General features: G+C 39.6%; 1 protein-coding gene across 1 annotated transcript in view; it reads right to left on the minus strand.

The window, feature by feature from the left end:
• MBOAT2 (membrane bound O-acyltransferase domain containing 2) overlaps positions 1-16382 on the minus strand; it is a 143283-nt gene that overhangs the window by 89428 nt on the left and 37473 nt on the right. Inside the window, exon 2 of the mRNA XM_004609371.2 lies at positions 1722-1867. Within this exon, the coding sequence (XP_004609428.1) occupies positions 1722-1867 (146 nt within the window). The remainder of the gene's footprint in view (positions 1-1721; positions 1868-16382) is intronic.

Raw genomic sequence — 16382 nt, forward strand, 5'->3', positions numbered from 1 at the left:
GAGAATTTATGTGTGGAGGTGTTTGAGAACATCCCAGAAAAATAAGTTTGGAAAAGGATGAAAATTCTCAATAGTGGCATTTTAATAATTGTTGAAGCTGAACAATGTGAAGTCTCAGTTTCATCATTCTGTATTTGAAAAGTTCTATAATAAAATGTTATAGTCATATGCCACACGCCATGGCATGATTTACACCTGGCTCTGCTTGGGGGTCATTCCTGGTTTACCTCAGGGGATCATATACAGTGCTGGGGATTGAACCCTGTCACACAGTGCAAGGCAAGCGCCTTATAAGACAAGCACCCAGCCCGCATTCCCTCTGACCCTTACAAGAAATCTGAAACAGGATCGCCTGAGAAGCCTAAAAAAAAACTTGAAGACAGAAAATAGAGATAGAGAGATCATATTTAAATCTCAACACTACCCACATACCAACTACTGGCAGGAACTATCAGAGGTCTAAGCACAGAGCAACAAGGTAGAGAATGAACAAGTTATCCCTGATTGTTTTTTCATCAATTTACAAGAAACATTTGCAACTGCCAAAGGCAAAATTTAGTCTAAGAAATACCAGAATATCCTAATCCTCGCAACAATCAAAAGCAACATCCTTGAACAAACACAGAGGCATTATCAAACCCCATAGATTTTATACCCAACATCAGAAACTAAAAATGCAGATGATCATAAGAGTACATTTTCATCTTCTCAGGGAATTTTCATCTCAAACAAGAAGTCTGCGGAAAAGCAAACCTAGAAATCCTGTGTGGGGGCGTGTAAACAGCACAGCAAATAAGCAAAGAACCTAAGTTCTTACTTAAGAAGGAAAAATGAGAAGAAATCACAAAGAGTTCCATCAAAGGCTTCCTTCCAATAAGAGTCTCTGCGGCCTCATCAAGATCAAGAGCTCTTCTCTGATTTCTACTGTCACACCACAGCTACCTGTGACAGGAAGTGCCACATCTGTACTTAAAGGTCTTAGGACAGTCCTGAATAAAGGAGCTAAGTGAAGGAAAGTGACATGTATACAGAGCATCTAAAGGGTCGGAAAAGAAGGTTTTCCTTCCTAAATCATTCTTGCCAACCAAGAAATAAATCAAAGACCTCTCTGCTCAAGTCAAGGCAGAATTTAAGAAATGGAAATACAGTAGTATTTGATGAACTTTTTGCCACTGTTAAAAGCCACCTGCCCAGAAGAAAATATTCTAAATAATTTGTCTTTGCATATGAGATGTGAAAAATAGGTGGAAAAAATTCACCAGGCCAAAAAAAATAGTCTTTATGTCTTTTTTGTTTCATCTGTTCCATAAATTATAAATCTCAAATTCCCCTCTAAGATCAAAATGAAGTAAAATTTTGGGCCCGGGTATGTGATTCACTGGTTGAGTGCCAATCTTGCAGGTGTGGGGCTGTGAGTTTGATCCCTGGCACCAAGCCATCTGCCGAGTATGGACACAAGCAGGACAGCCAGAGTGAGCCCTGAGGCCACACCACATGTGCAGTGTACAGCAACCCACAGTCACGAGTGTGAACCTCCTCCAGACAACAGCAAAGAAAAGGAAGGGGGATATCTTTTAAACAATAAATAAATTAAAAAGTCAACACAGGCGAAAACCTTTGTAGGCAATCCCAGAACAAAACACTACTTTGCATCTTCCCTATACACTCAATCCACAGATATCCAAGACATTCAGTTAAAGGTTATTAAAACAATTACTTACCATCCAAAGCAAAAAAGTGCAAGATAAAGACCCAAAAGGGTAGCAACAACATGTCTTATAAAAGAGCTAGTTTTGCTTGCACGTAGGTAAGTTCGAAACCAAACGGCTGCTAGCAAGGCAAAGAGTTGGCACACTACAAAGTTGACCTGTAAAGAAAGATTAAAATTCCACATTAGCAACACACACTTAAATAATTCGTTTTCTATCACATTCAAAACAAAACAAAAGATTACATAAAAATTAATACCCTTCCAGTTTACAAAACAAAACTTGGAGCTCTTCCCCAGGATGGCAGTCCCAAGTTTCAGTGAGGAGCCAGTGCTCAGTCTCTTCTGCGGAGACAGGCAGCCCCTGTGAGAAACGAGGGCCAGAGATACTCTAGAGGACGTGGGGCTGCAGAAACACAAATGCAAAACCCTGGGTTCTCCTGTGGCTTAAGGAAAGGAAAAGCCTGTTTGGATGATTTCAGCTATACCTTCACTAGAAAAGAGAGCACTAAGGGTTTTTGAAACCTATCTCAGCCAAGTCTCAGTCAAGTCAAAACTCATCTTCATCAGAGTGTCCAAGACTCATCAGATGAGGTTTCCGAAACTCCACTTTCTTACGGAATGCATCAGTTGTCAATTCTTGTGGAATGCATCAGGTCTTGGGGGCCACTGGGAGTCAAGAGGCATTTACAGGTCTAAAGCCACCACTGTGGAAAGTGAGACCCGAATCTCTCATTTCTGAGGGATCTCAAGATTGGTTCTGGAGGCAAAACGGACAATGATAACAGAGAAAAGAGCCTGCAGAAAACAGTTATGCCCAAGTCCACCAATGTCCTTTTTGAATTTCCTTTTTAACTTTCTGGGAACTACACTTGAATGAAATCCAAGCTGGTAATAGTGCTGCTCTTTTCTCTCCCTTATCAGCAATTTCACCCTTGCAAAATGATAAAAGGCAAGAACAAGGCTCTCTTATGGGGTTTAAAGATGAGAGGAAAAAAATCTTCGCTTACAAAGTATACTCTGAGGGAATGTTATTTATTTATTTGTTTGTTTATTTATTTATTTATTTTGGTTGTTGGGTCACACCTGGTGATGCACAGGGGTTACTCCTGGCTCTGCACTCAGGAATTACTCCTGGCGGTGCTCAGGGGACCATATGGGATGCCGGGATTTGAACCCGGGTCGGCCTCATGCAAGGCAAACGCCCTACCCGCTATGCTATCACTCCAGCCCTCTGAGGGAATGTTATTTAAAATGCCTCAAAATCCATAACTAAAAATTCATTTAATATCAGAAACTCGCAAATGAAAACAAGCATCTAACAGCAACAACAATCATTGTTTCAGGCATGTCAGTAATGTGCAGACCACTACATGTAGATGCAGTCATAGAGAAATAGAGCTATCTCTGCCTAAAAACACAACTATGTGCTTTTTCCTGCATTACAAGAAGAAAAACAGTTGAACATTGTTGTCCATTGTCTAAGAGCCCGTTGTTATTTGACACAGTCAATACAAGTAAAATGTCTTTTCATATTCCCTTTCTTAAAAGATTCTGTTTTTTAAATTAAATTTAAAAAATACGTCAGAAAAATATTCTTGATAAAAACTGCTCACATTTACTTTAAAAAATTTAAGTTTTTAATTTTAAAAACTTCTGCAAATAGCTCTTTATCCAATAAAAATAAAAATCACAGTGAATATGAAAACTATTATTGTGAACCCGTTGTTCATCAATTTGCTCGAGCAGACACCAGTAATGTCTCCATGTGAGACTTGTTTTTTACTATTTTTGGCATATTGAATACGCAATGGGTAGCTTGCCAGGCTCTGCCGTGCAAGCGGGATACTCTCGGTAGCTTGCTGGGCCCTCTGAGAGGGGTGGAGGAATAGAACCTGGGTCGGCCGCGTGCAAGGCAAATGCCCTACCCGCTGTGCTATCACTCCAGCCCATGAAAACCATAGGAAGCTAAAAGTGTTTCATTTCAGTGCAAGCCTCAGATGACTTATGAAAATAATGCAAAAAGCAAACAAAAACACAAGGAACTTCAACTCAGTATGTTTTGTTATTTTGGCACCCCAGTGATCAAACACAGGATACCTCGTACATAGAGATTTGTGTTCTAACACTTAGTACATCCCTAGCACTAGGTTCTTTTTTAAAAGATTAGAGATAAAGTGCTTTAAGGACCACAAAAATAAGAACATAAAAGCGATGTTCACAAGACAGGTGATAATATGACCTCCAAATCATGGACTGTTTGCCCATGGAATCAACCTAAACTTAATCCCCAGAACCACACATAGTCCCTTGAGTTCCTTCAGGAGTGATCTAGAGTGTACAGCCAAGAGTAAACTCTGAGCACCTCCAGGTGTGGTCCAAAAGACAAATAAACAAACAAAACCTTCCAAGTCATAGCTGATCTCCACAACTACTCAAGGAGTTTCTCTTCCTCTCCTTCCTCCCCTCTATCTCCAAAATTATATATTTATATAATATAAGGTATGGTGATTATTATAGAAGCATTCAAAGATCAATTATATATATGTGTATATAAATATATATATAATATTTCCGTAAACATCCATTTCAACACAGTCCTCTTAAGACATAACTGTGAAGAACAAGGATTTAGATAGTCAAATGACTGCGGAACAATAACCTAAGTATACCTTAAGGAACTAAATAAAAAAGAACAAACTAACCTCCAAGCTATTATAAGCTAATAGCAAAGATCAGAGCAGAAACAAATGAAACATAAACCAAAAAGAATAAAATGATGTGTGCTTTTAATGTTTAAAAGCTGTTTTTTCACTCCACAGGCTCGGATGAGCCTCACCCATGAGGGAGCCTGCAGAAAAACCCAGGTGCACTGGAACCCATGACTAAAATCTCCAAGCTCACTTGGAGCAGGAATAGGCCTCCTCCCACCCATCTCCCAAGTTTTCCAGTAGCTTGGCAGTCACACCCACAAACTGCCCCTGGGGCCATATAATCTCATCAATGGCCATGATCCAGAGACTCAGAAATAAAGCTCCTGGAAAAGAGCAATATGGGTCTTACCCATGAGTGAATCTTCTGTATAATCGTAATCTAAATTTTAGAACTTTTGGAGCTCACAGCCATGAATGAACTCTCATACTCTACAGCACTGATGTACCAAGCTTTGGGGGGGGCGCCCAAATTTATGCTCTGAAATTTGAGATTTGGGGTGGAAATATCCAAAATATGGTGGTGGAAGGTCCAATGGTAGTGGCACTGGTGTTTGAATATTAAATGGAATGAATTATTGTGAACAACTTTATGAAAATAAAATAAAATTTAGAAGAAAATAAAAGTTGTTTCTTAAAAACAGATAAAGTAGAAACTTTTCATTAGGCATTGCTTAAATACATATCAAAATTAGAAATGGGAGAGGAGACATCAAACTCATATACTACTTAAGAGCAGGGATTCATCCTAAAATATATTTAGTGGTACATAATGCAAATGTCAGAAAGTATATAGTGGGTTTTGCATCAACCTCGTCTGTGGCCAAATCCCTTGAGACCATGAAATGAATATCTTGAGTGCCTTCTTTCAGATGCCTTTCAAGCACTCCATAGGGACTCGAGAAATAGTACAGTAGGTAGAGAGCTTGTCTTGCACACAGCCAACCAGGATTCAATTGCTGGCATCCCATATGGCACCCCAAGCCCCACCTAGAGGAAATCTTTGATTATAGGAGTAAGCTCTGAGCGCCACCAGGTGTGGCCCAAAAACAAAAAAAAAATAAACAAAAATAAAACACACTTTTGGTGACATTATTCCAAACCTTAAAAATGTTCTTTCCATTAATAAATGAACAAATCTCCTTCACAGGTAGTAGACCTTAAAATATACTGTAATTCCTTCATCCATTTACTGAACCAAAGATGTAGTGCTTGGAAGAAAACATTATCTTAATACCTCTCTGACATTAAGATAAAGATACAACAAAAAGAATATGTCAGAACATCATCAACACTAAGTAAAATCTGGAAAGGTATGCTAAATAGTATATCTGCATTTATCTGCAAGCAGTATATCTGCATTTCCCCAGTACATCAATTCAGAAGGGTCTCTTGGAAGAGATGCTAGGTCATCCATACCTTCTCACTGTTGCTGTGGCACACTGTCAGTGTGAGTAAGTATACCAATATACTTAAGGGCCTTTGGCTTCTCACTGTTCCAGATCATAATTTGAATCTGTAGACTGCAACACTGCCCCCAAGCAGAACTGTAATCATGCACTAAAACCTTGAAACTTGGCAATGATTTAGCCGGTCAAAGATTTTCTCTGATAAGGAATTTTTCTCCACCATCAGCTTTTCTAGTTTCCAAAATGGTTTCAATAGTCTCTACATCAGCATTCTCAATTTCACAGCTTTTTTATTACATAATGAATTATAATTCTCAAATCATTAAACTTCTCACTAGACGCATGTTCAACCTGCAGTCAGGTTTCAACTTTTTTTTCAACCTTACAAACAACATTTTTGCTTAGGTTGTGATCATCACGGTGATGAGAGGAATAAGCTTCTGTGTTCTGATCTTTAATTAGGTCACCAAATATTTCTCCATATCTGATATTGTCTCTTCTCAAATTGTGTTTGGTCTCATTGCATTCAATGAAGCAGATCCTTTAACAGCTTCTATCATTTTGTTCCTATTCTTCAACACCATAATAGCACAGCTATGGTGGAATAGGACATGCCAATAACCACTGCAGATTTTACACTTTGTAGTAACTTTTGTAGTTGATTTTGCACTTTGCTTTGGCCTCTTATTATCAACACTGACAAAAGATGTAGTATGCTCAGGGCTTATGATTAAAACAATAAGAGATTAAATCTAGCACAAAGGTAAATGCTATCAAGAGACGTGGTAAGAATGAGATGCCACACAATGAAATACTAAGAAGCTACCAGGAAAAATGAAGTCATGAAATTTATTTATACGTGGGTGGACATGGAGAATATTATAATGAGTGAAACGAGTCAAAAGGGGATGGACAAGACGTAGAATGATTGCACTCATTTGTGAGATATAAAAATACATAATATGAGACTAATAGCCAAGGACAGTAGAAGCAAGGACTACGAGGATTGGTCCATGGTTAGAAACCTGCCTCAAGTGCTGGGGGAGAAAGCAGTTGGGATAAAGAAGGAACCACTATGACAATGGTAGTTGGAAATGATCACTCTGGATAAAACTGTGTGCTGAAAGCCGGTAAAGAACAAACATGATAACCTCTCTGTACCTGGGAGGAGGATGGGGAGGGGGGGAAGGAAGAGGAGGAGGAGAACGAGGAGTAGGAGGGGGAAGGGAAGGAGGAGGGGGAAGGGAAGGAGGAGGGGAGGGGCACTGGGAACGTTGGTGATAGGAAAAGTAGACGGGTGGAGGGATGGGTGTTGGAGCATTGTATGACTGAAACCCAACAATGAACAGCTTTGTAGCTGTGTATCTCACAGTTATTCAATAAAAAGAAAAAATAATAATAATGAGATGCATAATGCTGGTGGCACAAAACACTATGACTCTGAGATGGCTAGCATGTCACTCGGCTATAGGAATTTGGGAACCCACTGTCATATGGATGGTTCATCATTAAGTGAAACAGCATTGCGTGGTGCATGACTGTATGAGTAACACAACACAAAAACAAAGGATCATAAGAAAAGTATAGAGAGATAGTACAGCAGGTAAGTATGCTTGATCACCAGCAACCCATAAGCTCTCCCAACCTCTGCCAGGAGTGATCCCTGAGTGTAGAGCCATGAATAAGCCCTGAGTACTGTCAGATGTGGCCAAACAAAAAAGAGGATCATAAGATACAGCTATGAATACTACAGGTCAACAAACTGGACAACCTAGAAGAAATGTATAAGTTTTTTGAAGCATGCAATGTACCAAGATTAAATATGAGGAAACAAAACATGAGCAATCACTCTTAAAATGAATCATAAATCAAAAACCTCCAAACTCGGGAACACCCAGATGGTTTCACTGTTGCATTATCATATATTTGGGAATAATAGCAATCTTTCTCAAAAAACAGAAAGAAGGAACACTTAAAACTTAATTTCATGAAGTTACTATTATCCAAATGTCAAAATCTGACAATGATATAAGAAATTATCAAGGAAATTACCAAATTCAATGCCCTTGATAAACATTAGCACAAAAAAATTGAAAAAAGATTTAATTTTCAATAATGCATTAAAAAGACCATACTTCATGATCAAGTAAGACTTATTTCAGAGACAGAAGGATGGCTCAATAACAATTTAATCAATTTGAGACTTCATGGTACAATAATTAAAATTAAATGATCCTCTCAAAAACCACACAAAGAAATTGCTAAAACACAATATCCAGAGCCATAGTGATATCTCAACTGGTTGAGCAAATGCTCTGCATGTGGCAGGCCCAGATTCAGTCTCCTGCATCACACGGTCCCCTGGGCACTGCAGGAATACCCCATGACCACTGCAGAAATTAACCTAAAAATAAGAGCAATCAATAAAATCCAATGGCCACTCCTGATTTAAAAGTAAAAATTTCTTGAGCTGGAGAGATAATTCAGGGATTACATTGATGGCCTTGCATACTATCAACCTGCTACAAATCCCAGCCCTGCACCTGGTCCCCCAATCACCACCCTCAGTGTCAGAAGTGACCCCTGAATACAAACCCAAACAGACAAATCTCACCACACTGGATGTGGAGGGGATGTATAAGACATAACAGAAGCCACATAGAACAAGCCCACAGCTAACATTAGACCATATGAGTCTGCTAAGATTAGGAGCTAGACAAGATTATCCCCTCTTGTCACCTGCATTTTATATAGAACTACAACTTCCAATTAGGGAAAAAAATAAATTTTAAAAAGAACTGAAAAGAAAGGGAAAGTCCGGGCCAGAAAGATAGTATAGCAGGTAAGGCACGTGCTGAGCACAAGGACAACCAGGGTTCAAACCCCGGCACCACACATGGTGCTTTCAAAACTGCCAGGAGGTAGCCAAAAATACCAAGGAGAGGAAGGAAGGAAAATAGAAAAGGAGGAAGGTAGGGAAGAAAGGAGGCTCTCTCCATTCCCAGATTATATTACATTTGGAATATGTTATATTTGGAATAATATATATAATATATATTACATTTATATTACATATAGAAAACGAAAACCTCACCACTCTACCATTATTAACCCTACTATAACTGATCAAGTGTGTAGGCTGCGGCATCAACATACAAGCATTAGCTGCATTTGAATAAACTAATAATGACTCAACATGAGGAGAAATTAATGAAATCCTATGCATCATCTCAAAAAGAATAAAGTACTTAAGGAATAAGTTTAACTAAAGAGATGAAAGGTCTAAACACTCAAAACTAAGATACTGATGAAGACACACAAATAAATGGAATGATATTCCATGTTAATGGGTTGGAAGAGAAGTACTGTTAAAAAGTAATGCCCAAAAGTAGAGTGTGAGTATGGGGGAAACTGTCTGACATAGAGGCAGGGGGAGGGTTGGGATGGGGCGGGGGGATACTGGGGACATTAGTGGCGGAAAATGTGCACTGGTGGAGGGATGGGTGTTCGATCATTGTATGACTGAAACTCAAACATGAAAGCTTTGGAACTGTTTTTCACAGTGATTAAAAATAACTAAAATCTGGTGCTGGAGTCATAGCACAGTGGCTAAGGCATTTGCTTTGCACGCGGCCAACCCGGGTTTGATTCCCTGCATCCCATATGGTCCCCCAAGCACTGCCTGGGGTAGTTCCTGAATATGGAGCCAGAAGCAACCCCTGAGCATCACTGGGTGTGACCCAAAAAGCAAAAATAAATAAATAAAATCTAAAAACTGTGTGTGGGGGGGAAGAAATAATAGAAAAATAAAGCAATGAGTCAGGGTAATCTAATCTCATTGCTCTGGGCAAACTAAGGATTCAGTGAAATTCCAATAAAAATTCAGATAAATTTTTCTTTGGAAATAAGGAAAAAAATAATGCTGGAATTTGTATACAAAAGACCCTGAATACCAAAGGCTATTGTGGGGGAAATGGGCATGATAATTCCTAATTTCAAACTATATCTCAAGGCTATAATCATCAAAATCATAGTATAATATTTACATACCATGAAAAAAATTAAGCCCTCTTCTATATTTCGATTAAGTGATTTAAATTGTTCATGGTATATATCTCCTATGTCTTTTGTTGATTCCTACACACAATGTTTTGGGACACTATTTTAAATAGGACAGATATCTTTATCACTTTCTCACTTTCTCTTTGTATGAAAGAATGCTATTGACTTTTGTATTAACTTTGTATCCAACTAACTTTCTATATTGGTTTATTATTTCTAAGAACTTTTATGTGAACTCTTTAGTGTCTTCTATGAACTGGAAGCTGATCTGTTGAGTAAGCCAGAAGAAAGAAAAACAAGAGGTGATCTCACTTATCTGTGGAATATAGAACAACTGGACAAGGAAATGCAGTATATTTAGGAGAATGCCTAGATCAAGCTTGACCACTGAGTATAAGGAGGAGAAGAACAGAAACAGAAAGAAATCTGTTTTCCTTTCTGGGGAAAGGAAACAGATGAGAAAGGGAAGAAATGGGGAAATGGGTCAAGGCTTTAGTTATACTAGTCATGTGGGAAAGTGGTATAACCGTGTATCCAAAACAAAGATTCAACAACACTGAAAACGTGAGATCCAAACATTATAACTACTGAATTATGAAATGTGCCTGTCAAGGTGGCAGGTTCAGGGGTGGTGGTGGAGGAGGGCTGGAAAGAGCATGAAAACACTGATGGAGAGAAGTTGACATTGGTGGTAGGATCGAAGTTGGAATATTGTATAGCTAAGACTTATCTATCAATAAGTTTGTAAATCATGGCTCTTTAAATAAAAAAGAAATTCAAACTAAAAAAATCAACAGTACTTAAAAAGTATTTGAAATCACTAACCAGGAAAATTCAAGTCAAAACCACATGACATCACATCACACCGAGTAGGATATCTATAGGGACATTTTCTGGCAAGACTAGGGAGGAAGAGAAACCCTTGCCTGGTAGTTGGCAAAGAAAACTGGAGTAATCACTACTGAGGAGCATCAACACTCCTCAAAATATTAAAAGCAGAGCAATCATATGATCCAACATTTCCATTTCTGGATACCCATCTGAAGTAAATAAAATCACTATATTTAAGAATATCTACTCCCCCATGTCCCCATTATTTCCCAAGAGATGAAAGAATGAAGAATTCTGATATAAATACACAAGTTGGAATATTATTCAGTCATTAAAAAAAGAATAAAACCCTGCCCATTCCAACAATTCAGATGAGCCTTTGGGGTATAAGGTAAATACAGGGCTAGAGACGTAGCTCAGTAGTAAAGTGCAATCTTTGCATGTATGGGGCCCTGGATTTTATCTCCAGAACCAAAAGAATGACAAATACCATGTACCATATTATCCCTATAAACTGATCTTCTACTGAAAAATTTAAAAAAAAATACCTCATAGAAACAGAGAATAGACTGGTATCTGCTAGAAGCAGGGGGTGAGGAACAGGAAAATGAATGAGAGTCAAACAGGTATAAAATTTTGGTTTATACCAAAAGTAAAGACAGTCAAAGGATAAAAAAAAATATGAGTTCTGAGGATATACTATATGGCATGGTGACTATAGTTAAAATATTATGCATATGCATAATTGGGGGGCTGGAGCAATAGCACAGCGGGTAGGGCATTTGTCTTACACGTGGCCGACTCAGGTTCGATTCCTCTGCCCCTCTCGGAGAGCCTGGCAAGCTACCAAGAGTATCTTGCCTGCACGGGAGAGCCTGGCAAGCTACCCGTGGCGTATTCGATATGCCAAAAATGTAACAACAAGTCTCACAATGGAGGCGTTACTGGTGCCCACTCGAGCAAATCAATGAGCAACAGGATGACAGTGACAGTGATGCATAATTGGAAGTTGCTGACAGTAGTTCTTACACGTTCTGTTCACGGACTAGGAAGATAGTTTAGGTAGCAGAGCACATGTCCAGCACTCCCAAGGCCCTGAGTTCAATCCCTGGCATATCATGCCAGCCACTTCCTGCATTCTCTGCTGGATGTAATACTGTGCAGCCAAGCACAGAACTCACAGGCCTGCACCACTGGCTCCTGAGCACTGCTAGGAGTGGCCATGGCCAACTTCCAGGCCTAGCACCAAAATTTATAAAAATGACCAGAACATTGTTCACTTGGTGAGGTGATGACTGTTGACTAAACCTCTATTTGTAATTGATTCACGACATACATATATACATATATATGAAATCCTGTTGTACAACTTAATACAATTTTATATATCAATCATATCTAACAATTGGGAGCACAGAGGTAGTCTAAGAAAGCTTTTCCAAAAAGGAGTTATGAAAGAAAAAAATGATCACATTTTTAGTATACAAAGTTTTAAAAGTACGTAAAGGAAAATGTAAAACAAGGCAAAAGACAGTGAAAAGGGGTAAATATTTGAAAAAACATGATAGAAAAGAAGTTATTGTAGAAACACAAAGAACTTTTACATAGCCACAAGTATGAACTATTAAGTAGTGAACTGGACATGAGTATGAGCATTGACAAGTGACAATGTCCATTAAAGACCTGAACATTTTGCTCTCTTGAGCATAAGCAAGAATCACACACTAAGCAGCAGGCCAGCATTGACTAGGTGCCACCTCAGCGCTGCTGAGGGAGTGAGGGTGCTGAGAGTCTGCACTGTTGGCAGGCTGGCACTTGGCATCATTCAAGAGCAAATCTGACAATGGCCATGAATGCTAAACGGTCCTCTCCTTCACCAAGAACGCCAACATCTACAGGTCAAGCCCAGAATAAGTGGCAAAATTCACCCACGGTTATGCCAGGGGCTCACTGTTGCATAAACAGACACATGCAGGGTATATCAACAAGGGACTAGTAAATCAACAATGTATTTTTCACCAATAGGGGAAAAAAAACTAGGTTATTCCAAAACTCAACTGAGTTACAGGACTTTGCTTTTGGATAAACTGAAGTCACACCCTTTTCTTAAGCTCTGTTGCTAATGCCAACTATGTTTTCACTGTGTAACAGGCACTGCTGTGGCAGACATGAGGATGTCTCTCAGATTTGCACCTGACCCAGGGCCAACCTGCTGGCATGCTGAAATCCACTGGCTGGTTTCTGCAAGGGGCGATAGCACAGCAGGTAGGGCATTTGCCTTGCATGCGGCCAACCCGGGTTCAATTCCTCCATCCCTCTTGGAGATCCTGGCAAGCTACTGATAGTATCCTGCCCGCATGGCAGAGCCTGGCAAGCTACCCGTGGCATATTCAATATGCCAATTCTAGTAACAACAAGTCTCACAATGGAGACGTTACTGGTGCCCACTCAAGCAAATCATAAACAAAGGGGATGACAGTGCAACAATGCAATGCTTCTACAAACTTCTACTGACAACTGGAAGTGACAGCGAAACTAAGACAGGTCTAGTCCTAGGGACAGGGGTCTCTAGCTATTATGATGCTTCCAAGATCTGCATCATAGTCTAAGATTCTCCTGATCTATGAGATCCCCTGAAAAGGGGTCAAACCCGCACACTGTAGCTCTCCAACCTTCCTCTCTTCAACCCAACTGCCTCCTCAGGTAAGTTCCTGGTAGATATCTTGCTCACCTGACTGCTCCTTGCATCAGCTCCTCTGTGGAGTGATTTGGCACAACTGGTCTAAGACTTTATAGCAACCCATTTCATCCTCACCACACTACAGGGCAAATTTCATTATCTATAAGTTAAAGATGCATTTAAAAAAAAAAAAGAAAGAAAGAAACTTCCATTGCTGCCTAGTACATTTAAACACAGTCTAAACTAACTAGCGGTCATTACACAACTCTTGTGAGCACTGGGGCTTTTCATCTGCATCTGTGTCTCCACCCTCCCAAGCAGAAGGACATCAAGGACTCCAGATTTCTGGGTGACTAGACATGGCTGGTGGTTTTGCTAGCAGGAGTGATGTGTGTCGATTCTTATCTGAACAAGACCCTCTGTGCAAAGCTTTCCTTTTTGATCCCATTCTCCCCATTTCCTCACCATGAGTAATCGCTAATCTTGAATCGGCTGTCCTATTCTCCTAAGTTTCCTTATTCTTTTACCACCTGCACTGTTTTAAGCTGTATGAGCCAGTAAAAGACCATTTTAAGTAAGCAAATTTTAAGCAACTTCGTTTTACTTATCGTGTCACTAATGTTTAGTTGATTGATACCTTCATTAACTTGCCTGCTGCATAACATTTGCATGAGCTCTTTGTACCTATAAGTCAGGTGTAGTTTAACAAAAGACACATTTTGAGACATGCATCATTAGGGTATTTGCCATTGTGTGAACTTCAGCATATAATGACAAAAGCACAGATAGGAAAACCTTCTACAGACCAAATCTATGGGGTATGCCCTGTTGTGACCATCACCCACATATGTGGTTCATTGTGGACTTGTCTAAGTGACATAGGACTACATTTAAACTCTATTAGCCAAGTAAGTTCCATGTCCATATTCTTGACAAGAGTTGGCACTGTCAGGCTTGTAAGTTTTGCTAAGCCAATGGATATGTTTTTACATTTGCATTTTCCCTGATTAGTAGAGAAGTTGAATATTTTTCATGTTACTTGGACAGGAGTATTTTCTCTATATCTTTTGCCCATTTTCTTCTTTTGGGTTGACTTTCTTCTAGCTGATTTTTAATGTATTTGAAAGCAATCTTTAGCAGATGGTTTCTATTTGTCTGTGGCTTGCTTTTTACATCTGCTTATGGTATCTTTTCCAGCAGAAAAAAATTTTTTTCTTTTTCCCTTTCTGGTTTTTGGGGCACGTCTGGCTGTTCTCAGGGCTCACTCCTGGCTCTATGTTCAGGGATCTTTCCCGGCAGGGCACAGGAGACCATATGGTGTGCTGAGGACTGAACCCGGTTGGGCATGTACAAGACAAACACCCTACCTGCTGTACTATCTCTCCAGCCCTATAAATGCAAAATCTTAAAACCAGAAGGGCCCTAAAGATTCAGTCCTAGGCCCCAGACAGTCTACACAGAATGTCTCTAGGAACCTACCTACAAAGTTTCGGTCACCTTCTCATTTCTCACTATGCCATTCTGTTCCAGTGTGAAAACCATTGAATTTTAACAAGTTCTTCCTAACAGGGTCCAGCTCTGCCTACCTGTAACCTCCATCAGCCTTCTCCCTTACCCCTCCTCCGGCAATTACCTACTCTTTCTTCTGATCTTCATCTTCTTCCTCTCCACTAACTTGCTCTTCAGCATATGAACAGGCTTATATGTCCCTAAAATCTTTCAAAATATTTTTGTGCAATTCTACTTCTCCCACTCCCTAGTCTTACTTTCCCTTTCTCCTTGCAGGCAACGTTCTAAAACTGAAGCCTACCATGGTTTCCAGCTACTTACTGCCTGATCCCCCAAAGTGAACTAAGTGAGGATTAGGCACTGCACCCCTGGCCCCACACCGCAGTGATGACAAGTCCACCCATTTCCACCATGGTTACTCCATTGACACTGTCGAGTGTTGCCCAAAATCCAAATAAACACTTAAAAAACCAAGCAAATAAAATCTAGCACAGTAAAAATGACAACACCTTTTATATTTTTAAACAATAGAGAAATAGAAATGAGTTAGCCAGAAATGCAATAAGCCAGTAGCTTCTTCCCCTATCAGAGACAATGCAAGATCAATTTAAAAGCTAAAACTATGAATAGATAAGCAAACAAAGGGGCAAAATAGAATTGGAAATCCAAAGATATGCTAAAATATTTAGAATCTGATAAAGGCAACTTTTAAAATTTTTTCAAATTTGAATTAGGGAGTGGGGCCATACCCAGCCGTGCTTGGTGGCCACCCAGCTCTCTGTGGTCAGGGGTCAATCCCTGCAGTCACTCAGGGAAACTATGTGATTCCAGGGTCTGAACACATGCCTGCCAAGCACTTTAATCCCCATGCTATCTCTAAGGCCCCAACTTAGCTTTCCCTTTTTGGGGGGAATAGGGTCACACCCAGCAATGCTCAAGGGTTACTCCTGGCTCTGCACTCAGGAATTACTCCTGGCAGTGCTTGGGGGACCATAATGGGATGTTGGAAATCAAACCCAGGTCGGCCGTGTGCAAGGCAAACGCCCTACCCACTGTGCTATGGCTTCAGCCCTCAAGGTAACTTTTCTTAATGTTCAAAATATAATATAAATGCGGAAGCAATAAAAATTACATAAAATCCCTTTTCATAAATATTTTTCAAACCCTTCATGACCGACACCATAGAATAATTCAATATAAAGCTCCTACAGAGTACTGATGAAAAAGAGTAACAAATAGAAATATGGGTAGATATACAGATGATGAATTCTCAAGAAACAAAAAGTTACAAGTGACTCATTTATATAAAAACACCTGAAATTTATAATAAGTAAATGGAAGCCAAATCAGAATAAAGTAATCTTTTCACCTGCCTAACTGGTAAAAATCAGAAACTTTCATAACACACCATAAGGTCAGAGGCATTAAGAAACAAAGCCTAAAATATTTCTGGTCTTCTAACCACAAATGTT

The sequence above is a fragment of the Sorex araneus genome, chromosome X, assembly GCF_027595985.1.
Source record: "Sorex araneus isolate mSorAra2 chromosome X, mSorAra2.pri, whole genome shotgun sequence".
Taxonomy (NCBI): Eukaryota; Metazoa; Chordata; class Mammalia; order Eulipotyphla; family Soricidae; genus Sorex; species Sorex araneus.